Genomic DNA, 11,328 nt, shown 5'->3' with positions numbered 1-11,328 from the left:
AATCCAAAATCTAGAAACAAGCTGTTTCCCAATTACTGTTTAAAAGTAGGAAAAGTGGATTAAACCTGCCGTTTTCTTCAATACCTGCAGTATGACACAAATACATAGAAAAAAAAGAATGCTAATTTACTAATGCTCTGTTCTTAAATCTAACTTTTTTCATCAGAGCGCAATAATAATAAGATCAAAGAACAGAACACTGGAAAAGAAAAAAATAATAGTAAGATCAAAGTCAGAAAACTGGAATGGATGGTAACATTATTTTTGTTCAGCAACACCTGTAGCGTGTCACACATAGGAAAAAGAATGTTAGATCACCATTGTTCCATTCTTTCATCTTCCTCTTTTGATCTGAACACAGTAAGATCAGAGAACGGAACACTGGAACGGTAACATCATTTTTCCACAACCCCTGCAGCAGGTCTCACATATAGAAAATAAAGAATGTTACATCACCAGGGTTCCATTCTTTGATGTTCCTTATTTACCCAGAACACTGGATCGGTGACATTATTTTTTCCACAACACCTGCAGCAGGTCTCACATATTGAAAAAAAGAATGTAACACGTGTAGGAAAAAGAATGTTACATCACCAGAATTCCGTTCTTTGATCTTCCTTTTTTAACCAGAACACTGGAATGGTGACATACGTTTTTTTCCACAACACCTACATGTTGTAGCATGTTTTTTGTCTTTTCAGGTGAATTACCCACACCTTGTACAAAAAGTTCAGAGAGCCACTGAATTTAAAAGGTTTGTATATTTTGCAGACAAAGGATTTTTAACAGTTCATATTAAATAGGGATGACTCGATACCAGTGTCAGGTACAGGGCTGATACTGCCTTTAAATATTCGTACACGTAAAACCACGCTGACACTACGGCAGGGATACCACTTTACGGTGTGACGTTAAATTCTCGTTAGCAGGTAAGCGGAGGATGATGTATGTCGACTGGAGTTATTTTAAAGTAAACGAGGATGACAAAAGCAGAGCAGACTGCAAAATATGCACTGCAAAGCTGTCAAGAGGAGGAAAACTTTTTAATTTAATACAAGCAATTTTGATAAAACATCTGCAAGCAAAGCACAAAACACCGGTGATGCAACATTCTTTTTTCCACATGTGATCTACTGCACGTATTGTGGAGAAAAAAGAATGTTAGTGTCCCAGTGTTCCGTTCTCTGATGTTATTGTGTTTTGACAAAAGAGAGAAGATCAAAGGACGGAACACTGGTGATGTAACATTATTTTTTCACTAGTGTTTTTGTCCATTGTTGGCAGAAATAACTTGATTTCAAAGTTCATGGGAGATTTTTGGAGGGAATTTAATTCATATACACGTAATAATTAAATATCACATAAAATGAGTAATAAAGAGACATAAAGTGATAAAAGATTTATAAACAGAATGAAAAACTGTAGCTCTTTATGTAAAGATTAAGATATTTTTATTTAGTTTATAAATAATGTCTTCAAAAACTCACTTAAGTTGTAATAGCATGTAAATCAATAATGTTTATATTGATTATGTAACATTGGACTGTCAAAAACATAAAAAGGGCTTCATAAATAAAACATTTTTATTTGTATGAGCAAAAACAGAATTGCCCTGATGATGGGTCTCCTTAGTCGTGTGGTTTTGTGGGTTCATCCTCTGGGGGTCATAAAGGAAAAGATGCAACAAAAACATCCTCAAACAAGTCCTGTAAAGTGCATTAAAATAAAAAACTTTAAACAGTGGCTTGGGTTCTTCTCATAGTGTTTTAGACGGGATGAAATGTCCGTGAAGGTCCATGTGGACGCTGGTGGGGATGGTTGCTCGGGCAATCTCCTCCATGGTTTTGGCGTTGAGGACGAGCATGAACGGAGAGACATTTGGATCGGGAGAGATGACTGATGATAAGATCACCCCTGTGAGAAAGAACAAGAGAACTGTGAAAATAATAAATGATCCTTTAAACCAGATCTGCTCCTTTAACTGTGCAAAGCTGGTTTGATGGAAGAGAGTTCTCACCATCGTCCTCCTCAGTGGCTCCTGGAGACGCCACAAACACGGGCTCTGAGGGGAAACAGTTGTCCTGCTCCCACAGCATGTGCTTCCTGGCCACAATGTCAAACTTGGCGATCTGTGGATCAAAAGAAAGGTCACATAAACCAAAGACCGCTGGTACTATTAGCCAGAGAAAAGGACTGGTGGCTCCATGTCAGATTATTTAGGCCTTCAACAACTTAAAATCAGATGTGTTTTTGTAATGATTATTATTTTTGAGCTCTAAGGCGGCCATTCTAGGCTCATAAGAAATAAAAATCAAACTATGACTCAGATCTAACATGACCGGCAATCACCTGGTCATCATATCGGCTCAACATTTGGAATGAATGCACATGAATACAGACCGAAACCTCTGTCTGATTTGTGCACTCATTTTGCCCTGATTTTCTGGATTTTATTTCACCAGATAATTTTTTAAGGTCAATGCCCTTCTTTTGATAGAACAGCTCTCACCCCATACAGGAAGTATCGGGTAAGAGAGTGGGAATACCTGCACACCAAACAGCACGCAATCAAAGTCATGATTCTAAAATTAAAGAGAATGCTGAGATTAAAGAGAATTCTGGGACATGCGAGATGGATGTGTTTCACACATTCGGCGTGTGATTGGATGTTCTGTCTGTCACATCTCCACAGGCCAATCAGAGCAACAGAACACTTAACGTAGCCGCTACCGAGCTGTGCGTGTGCAGCAACCGAGGAATAACGCGGAACATGGCGACTATAGGCATGTAAGTACTGGACTTTTGTTGTTTTTTAAAAGAAAACAACTCACTGCTGTTCCTTGTACTTCTTTTAACGAAGAAGTGTCATCAAGTTCTGATAAAACTAGCGCTTTAGCAGCATTCACGCTACGCTCTTCCGCCATAATCGCACTGCCCTCTTGATGCTGCTTGTTTACTTCACAACTCTGCCATACCTGAAAGTACTGCCCCTCAACTGATCTGAATGGTTCAGATGAGACCTTTGCAAGATGGAATTACCAGTGAAAAACAAGGAAATGAAGGTATCCATCTGCTTTGCAAGGTTACAGAATTCTGAGATCAAAGAAATTCTGGGATCAAAGTCAAAATTCTGAGATAAAAGTCAGAATTCTGAGATGAAAGTCAGAAGTGTGAGATCTAAGAGAATCCTGAGATCGAAGTCTGAATTCTGAGATCAAAGTCAGAATTCTGAGATCAAAGTCAGAAGTCTGGGATCAAAGCGAATTATGGGTTTAAAGTCAGAATTCTGAGATAAAAGTCAGAATTCTGAGATAAAAGTCAGAATTCTAAGATGAAAATCAGAAGTGTGAGATCAAAGAGAATCCTGAGATCAAAGTCAGAATCCTGAGATGAAAGTCAAAAGTGTGAGATTAAAGAGAATTCTGAGATCAAAGTCAGAATTCTGAGATCAATGTCAGAATCCTGAGATCAAAGTCAGAAGTCTGGGATTAAAGAGAGTTATTGGTTTAAAGTCAGAATTCTGAGATAAAATTCAGAATTCTGAGATGAAAGTCAGAATTCTGAGATCAAAATCAGAAGTCTGGGATCAGAGATAATTATGGGTTTAAAGTCAGAATTCTGAGATCAAAGAGAATCCTGAGATCAAAGTCAGAATATGAGATCATCGAGAATTCTGGGATTAAAGTCAGAATTCTAAGATCAAAGTCCGAAGTCTGAGATGGAAGTCAGAATTCTGAGATCAGAGAGAATTCTGAGATCAAAGTCTGAATTCTGAGATTAAAGTCAGACCACTAAACTAACCACTGTAGTCTTTGTATTAGGGGGCTCACTCTGCCAACTGAGCCAAAGAGGCGCTCAGGTCAGGCTGACTGCAACATTACATGCACAATAGCCAAAAGGAGCGATCAGACAGGGAAGTTTCGTCAAACAGATCTTTTATACTTCCACAGCCCACAAACATGGCAGGAACATAAACAAAGCTGGGCCTTGAACCAAGTGCAACATTGAAAAAGAAGACCAGCTGGTGGATTCATCAAGCCATCAGAGGATATCTGTCTCACAAGTTTCTGTGGGCACTCATGTCTGTGGAATCTCCATTGTGAATCTCCATTGTGAGATTTTCACTAATAATGGTGCTGTGTCTGGTGTTTCTCACCTTGTTGGGATGTGGTGAGAACTCCACCCTGGAGCCATAGAAGTATCTGTACTTCTTAGCGTTGAATTTGTAGTTGATCCCAGGAAGTTCCAGACCTGGGGAGGAAACAGACTCTTCAGCTAAGAAGGAATAAACAAAGTCTGAATAAAGAGACTGATTATGGAGAACATTTACCTTCAAAGAGCGTGTCTGGCTGGCAGTAGATAGAGCCGTCCTCTTGGACCACTGCCTGAGCTGTCGTGTCTTTCAGAGTCACCAAGTTTGTTCCTCTTGGACTTTCCTGTAAAACCAAACCCACCAAAACTCTTCAGACTGAGCTGTAAATAAGGAAACTGAGAACAGAGTGAGGTTGTAGATTTTAGTTAAACTGTACCCGATGGACGTTGACTGGCAGGACAAACCTCTTGACGATCGGTGGGCTGAAGACCTTGTTGGCCTCCACAAAGTTTTCGGCCTCCTGCCTCATGTTCTGCATGTAGAACATGTCGTACAGGTTGCTATCCTTGTAAGTGATCAGGTCAAACACAATGTGACCGTCATCTTCGTACGCGTTGACATGGTGGAAAACCACAAAGGCATCTCCGTAGTACCGTGTGGACATGGTCTTTCCTGTCTTCCTGTTGATAACGTGGAACCAAGCCTGGGAAGGAAAGAGACCACCAATTAGGCACCAGTTGAGTTTTTTGTGATGAATATTCCGATTTATATTAATGAAAGTACAGGACTGACATAGTCTTTCTCGTCATATTTGAGGCAGCTCCCCCAGTTGACCCCTCTGAAGTAGGCGGTGGCCAGTTTGAGGATGTCCAGTTTGAAGGGCTGCTCCACGAACACAATGTAGTTCTCAGTCATACCGAAGCTGTGAAAGTAGCTCGGGAACAGAGTGGAACGGAACGGGATCGAACAGATCTGCTGGGCTTTCCTCAGTGCCGGCTTTTTGTGCTCTTTATCTGGAGAAGGAAACAAACTAGTCAACATTTCCCTTATTGAACACATCCATACATCCAGCAGGCAGCAGATTAAGAAAGTCAACCTAGACATCTCTTTCCCCAGCAACATTTTCCAGTTCTTCCTGGGGGATTCCAAGGTGTTCCCTGGCCAGATTAGAAACATAATCCCTCCAGTGATTCCTGGAGCCTTCATAGCCAACTAAAATACAACAGCTGTAGGAAAGATTGCCATGTAAACTAGTCCAAGTATGCATGCCCCCCTCTGGTTAACCCCTCAAACTTTTTCCCTCCCACAACCTTCATGTCATTTGCATGGAAGTTCAGCCTTAATCGCTAACCTTAAAGACAGGTAACTGGATATCTAGTTTTCCTTCAATACAGCTCTGATATAATAAGCTCTGATTAAGATAATGCAATCTGACAGACTGTCAAATCTTTGCAGGACTCTTTGACCTTTGTCAAGTCTGAATACAGGTCAGATTAGAGCTAAATGATTTGCATAGCAGCATCATAAATCAATTACTACACTGTAAAAACTAAAGCAGTGACATAACTTTACCGCAGCAGTTTCCTGGCTGTAGTCTGATAAAGACGTTGTTGAATTAGCAGGAGAGGACGTCATTAACACAAAACCGCTAACTTGAGGCTAACTTAAGGATCTCTAAAACCCACATACCTGAAGCATCAACTGGCACCTTGAATATGACATACTTGGGTCGACCAAAGCCCATGATGGCGGTGCCCATGTTGTAGGTGTTGCCCTCGTCGTCATAGTGCGGGTGAGCTGTTGCAAGGTTTATGGCGATATGGTTCCTATAGTTAATCTAAATTGTGGCAGAGAAAGTGATGAGCTTGTCAGAACAGTTGCACCTTATCAGTCTTTGTGGCTTTAAGGATGGAGACTAGCTTACCCTGCCAATGGTGTCCAGGGTTGCGGGATCGATCTGGTTCATGTAGTTGACCTCGGAGGAGGCGTAGTAGTCCTGGCCATAGCGGATGATGTTTATCAGGTTGTTGTCAGTGAAGTCAGGGATCACGTTGGAGAGGTGTGTAAATGCCCTAAAGAGCAGAAGGAGAGCATAAACCAGAGCCTCATGGTGGTACCTCTCTTTTCTAGATCAACTGGACCAAACATCTGTGTGTCCTGGAAAGACTGAATCAGACTTATACTTCTCCTGGATGATTTTGGCCTGGATGCACTGGGAAGATCTCTCTTAAGTAGACTTCAAAAACCAATCGATGAATAGAAGACATTAAACAGATCCATACATCCTTTGGACAGACTAAATCAGATCTCCAAACACCATGGATGGACCAAAACAGAACCCTAGGACTTTTGCATGAGTAAAAACTGATCTCTGAACTTGTGTCAACAATAAGATAACTCTGGCCTTTGGATGGACAAAACAGAGAGGTCTCTGCACACTTGATGAACCATGTCAGATCTTTATACCCTTTTAGTGGATCTAAGCAGATCTGTTTCCCCACTGGCTAGACCTAAACAGAAATACTTTCCACTTTGATTGAAAGCCTCTCCGATAGACCCAATACGATCTCTATGCATCTTTAGCGAACCAAAACAGGTCTTCTCTGATGGACCTTAATAGTTCGTTGCCCAGTTAATGGACTTGCAGTTGTGTATGCCTTTTTTGGTGGACAAAACCGGATTCTTTGTTGCGTGAGACAGACCAAGATAGATCCGTTTGTCCCTTCATTGGACCAAAGAAGATCCCTATACTTTGATGGACTAAAACTGATCTCAATGCCCCTGACTATGACACAACCTTATAGTATGAAGATACTGAATGCCCTTTGATGGATTATAGGGTTGTGTCTACAGATTTTTAGACCCCTTTGTTATACCTCTTTGCCCTTTGGAGGACAGAAGCCAGCTTTGGACACCTGCTGGATGAACAGAAAAAGATTCCTTTGCCTCATCTGCTGATATCTTCAGGGCCTTGGAGGATAAAACTCTATGTCCTGTAGACGTTTAAGGACCCTGAATTAACCAAGACAGGTTTAAGAGATCTCTCTTCAATTGAGACTGACAGATCTCTTAAACCATCTGTCCTTTAACAAATCTGGACTAAATAATGTCTTTATGTACTAGATTTACTAAACCTGGTCTTGTTAATAGCTTTAAACAGATCTATGCTTGTTCTCAATGGATGGTCCGTACCTGGCGAATATGTTTTTGCAGGGATCGGGGTAGATCATGGTTCCAAACTCAGAGACGACAATCCTGTCGGCCTTCACGTTCCTCTTGTATGTGTCGCTCCTTAGAAACTTACTTCTGTACGTCACCTCGCCTGAGACGATGACATGAGTGTCTTACTTTGCTTCAAATTTAGTAAATTGTAATGTTTTTATTATTTTAAACCTCTCACCATTGATGAAGGTGAAGCTGTGGATGAGTGCCATGCCGTCAAACCAGTGGTTATACTCGGAGTCGCCCACGGAGAAAAGTCCGGGTCCGTTCCTTAGCAGCGTTCCCTGCAGCCATGGCGGGATGGTTCCTACACGTTTAAGGTCATAAACACGTCACTGAATCACTGATGCTGTTCGATAATGCTGCAGAAACGTTTTAGTAGTCTGAATTTAAATCTTATCTGACGACGTAACTGTAGATAATTCAGCATTAATGGTTTTGAACAAGTATCCATTTGAGAAAACTCTCCATTAAAACTAATAAGAATGTAGAGAGTGGCACAAACAATTTATGGATGTTTTGTTATTTTAGCTGAATCCTAATTAGCCAAAGTTTCAGCTTTGTGGAGTCTGAACATGGAATCATGACTTTAAACATTTATTTTAAAAAGTTCATTAAAGTCTCAAAGCAAAAAACAATTGTGACTTTGATATAATAGACGAATTTTATGTTAAAATACATTACCACAGATCTATTTTAAAAGTCACTGTGAATTTTTACCATGTTTTTGTGAAGTTAAAGCAAAACAAATGCAAACAGATTCAATTGGCAGCTCACAGTAGTGCTTCAGCCTGTAGCTATTTTAAACATTACTCTATCTGGACATGTTTTTACTTTTTTAATGATTACCATCATTTGTGAAATGCAGTGACACACATTAATGCTTTTTAACCGTATACTTTTTTATGGATAAATACTGATAGCTTTTGCACCATAATGAGATTGTAATGTCATTGTTTTGTCCCTAATATAATGATGATAAAGTTGTAATTTTTCTTCTTCGTATTCTTCCTTTTCTAAACTAGTAGCAGCAATAATAAACGGTTTGAGCTCACACCTTCTGGGACCTGTTTTGTCTTTCTCTTTATCCTCAGTGTTGATGCTGAAATAGTTTTAACTAAATGTTAATTATTGTCTTCAAACCAGTGTAACTGAGTTTTGTATGTTAAACAATGACCAAATAAATCCCAACTTTACAAAACCCAACCTAATTGAAGTTATCTCAGCTCAACTAAACTGAAATGTACTCCGTTAAACTCGACTTGCCTCAGCTTGACTTAGCTCAACTTTATTTAACTAAACTCAATGTAAGTAAACTAAACGTAATTCAACACAACCCAAAAAACTTGACTTATTTTAACTAAACTCAACAAAAGCAAATTTATCTGAACTAAACTTAATTCAACACAAGCCAAATAAACTAAAATTATTTCAACTGAACTGAATTCAGCTAAAATCAACTAAACTCAACATCAATTAACTTAACTAAACTAAACTGTACTTAAGTAAACTCGTCTTTTCTCAACTTAACTAAACTTAATTTTACCCAACTTAACTCAAATAACTCAACATGAGTAAACTAAACTTAATTCAACACAACCCAAATTAAAAAAACTTATTTCAACTAAACTCAACAAAGGCAAACTTATCTGAACTAAACTTGACTCATTAACTCAACTAAACTAGAATTAACTCAAACTCAACTTACCGTAACTAAACTAAGGTCAACTTAATTCAACTTTACTGAACTTAACTCAGCTCAACTAGACTGAACTTTCCTCAACAGAACTTAACTTTAATAAACTAAACTAAACTTTACATAAGTAAACTCAACTTTCCTTAACTTAACTAAGCTCAACTCAACTAAACTAAACTTAATTTTACTCAAGTCAGTTTAACTCGAATAACACAACGTAAGGAAACTAACTGTAATTCAACACAAACCGAATTAATTAAACTCATTTCAACTAAAAAATAAACTCCACTAAAATCAACATAACTGAGCTTAACTAAACCAAACTTAAATTTACTCTGTTAAACTAAACTCAATTCAACGTAGCTCAGCTCATTTTAACTTAACTAAACTACTTAATTCAACTCAACTAAACTCAACTTAACACAACTTTACTTGACTCAGTTTTACTCTACTTAGCTGGACTTTACTAAAATTATTCAGCAAAGCTCAGCTAAACTTAACTAATCTTAACACATTTTAACTAGACTCATCTTAATTAACAAAAATCAATGGAAATCAAAGGAAATGTTCATAAATCTAAAGGAAAAAGCTTTACCATTTAATGATTTTGTATTATAAACTCTAATTTCACCCTTTAACATAAAATCATTCTACATTTGATCTTTTTTGTAACATTAATTGTTAAGAAATAAACATTTTTAAAGTTCAAACATTCTGAATAATTTTGCGGTGCATCCAGACCAAAATAAATATATTGACAGGACATAAACTCTTTACTGGATAAAAGCCCTTAATGATCTAAAAAAAAAACCTTTCTAAAGTCAAACTCACCCGTCACTTTAGCGTTCACCGGCTCCGGAGATTCTGCTCCGTTTTTCCCAAAGATCTGCACCAACTTCGACATCTTCCTCACCGCTGTTACGACCACACACCGCTAACTGAGCACCCACACCCCCCACGGTGGATCTTAAGTAGTCCTCGTCTACGTGGGGATCTTCACAAGCAGAAAACTAAACTTTGTGGATTATATAACAGCTCTTCTGTGGACTTTACTCGTCTTTAGACGAAAAAAGACAGACGGACTGAAGACCTCTGATCGCTTCACATGTTCATGGTGATCTGGAGCGCACATTTAATGTGGGCCAACATGATAAGACTCCAAAGATAAATACTCATAAACAGCTAAAGAAGGGCGATGCTCACTGTTTCTACTGGACATGACTGCTTAGTTTCAGTTTAAACCCAGAGTAACGCGTACTTATTACTCTTACTTTAATTTATTATTTATCTGTGAAGTGTAGAAACACAAACATGAGGCTGAGACGATCCTTGAACAAGCGTCTTATCAGCGAGGCCCCATCATTATCTATGAACAGCTGATAATCATGGTTGGCACATACATAAGCTTATCATCTACCTGTGAAAAAACCCCTATGTTAAACAAATAAACAGTTAAATAATAAGCTAACCTATAGAATCAGTATTTTAAAGCCTTTATGATCATTTAGGCACTATTAATCTAAAGTCTTCATAAAGACTGCCAGCATACCTTCATGCTGGTTTTAGTTTAATGAAAATCCTTTTTCTGCATGTTTTAAAATTTTCTGCTGTTCTATTTTTGATGAACTGACCAATAGGAAACAGGTAGAGGGTGGACCAATCAGGTTAGCTCTGCCCATTGTTGCTGTGCTGTTCTCCTTTGATCTCACTTAGAGAGTCCCAACATTCTATCACATACACACACATGGTAAAACTCTGAGAGGCAAAAATTATCATCAAACTTTAACAGTAATAATCAAAATGTGTCAAAGATGGTAAAAATGTAAATCCAGCATAAATAACATAAATAAGTGATATGTCTACTTTTTAGATGAAGTCTGTAGGAGGAATGTGTGTGTATGTGATAGAATGTTGGGACTATCTTAGTGAGATCAAAGCAAATGTCTCCTGGAGAACAGCATAGCAACAATGGGCAGAGCTAACGTGATTGGTCCATCCTCTATCTGTCTCCTATTGGTCTGAAATCCAGGAGCAGAAATACTTCAAGCATGCAGAGAAGGTTTCGTACACCCAGTGAAATCAGAGAGTCAGATTTGGTTTCATGGATGAAATTTTACGAAATGGTGGAGAAATGCTGTTAAAAGTGGCCTTCATGGTCTGCACCTACTTGCTTATCATTCAGGGAATCTTACAGGATAAACCAGGAAGTTTTAATCGCTTTATTATGTGAACTTCAGTGGGAATACTCCACTGATGAAAACAAACACAGCCAAGAGAGGCGACAGAATGTTAGAATGACAAACAGCAACAGAATGGC

The 11,328-nt window shown here is 38.6% G+C and overlaps 1 protein-coding gene across 1 annotated transcript; it reads right to left on the bottom strand.

The window, feature by feature from the left end:
* Window positions 1-1,574: 1,574 nt before the first annotated feature.
* Window positions 1,575-9,955, bottom strand: bco1l (beta-carotene oxygenase 1, like). The gene is made up of 11 exons (XM_041781985.1): window positions 9,843-9,955; window positions 7,494-7,622; window positions 7,286-7,415; window positions 6,018-6,165; window positions 5,783-5,930; window positions 4,886-5,106; window positions 4,530-4,796; window positions 4,331-4,436; window positions 4,157-4,251; window positions 2,018-2,129; window positions 1,575-1,914 (listed from the first exon to the last, which is right to left on the bottom strand). The coding sequence occupies exons 1-11, from the start codon at window positions 9,913-9,915 to the stop codon at window positions 1,757-1,759; spliced, it is 1,587 nt and encodes a 528-aa protein (XP_041637919.1). The 5' UTR covers window positions 9,916-9,955; the 3' UTR covers window positions 1,575-1,756.
* Window positions 9,956-11,328: the final 1,373 nt, after the last annotated feature.

Source organism: Cheilinus undulatus, linkage group 24 (genome assembly GCF_018320785.1).
Source record: "Cheilinus undulatus linkage group 24, ASM1832078v1, whole genome shotgun sequence".
NCBI classification, from domain to species: Eukaryota; Metazoa; Chordata; class Actinopteri; order Labriformes; family Labridae; genus Cheilinus; species Cheilinus undulatus.
The sequence above is the reverse complement of the archived record's forward strand: the minus strand, read 5'-3'. Positions and strand labels throughout refer to the sequence as shown.

Bases quoted from the DNA above. Each gene is read 5' to 3' on its own strand.
- bco1l (XM_041781985.1), bottom strand. From the start codon at position 9,915: ATGTCGAAGTTGGTGCAGATCTTTGGGAAAAACGGAGCAGAATCTCCG. The intron at 5,107-5,782 runs GTATGTGGGTTT...TTCCTTCTCCAG, and splicing joins GGTGCCAGTTGATGCTTCAG to ATAAAGAGCACAAAAAGCCG. The intron at 1,915-2,017 runs GTGAGAACTCTC...TCTTTCTCACAG, and splicing joins AGCCACTGAGGAGGACGATG to GGGTGATCTTATCATCAGTC.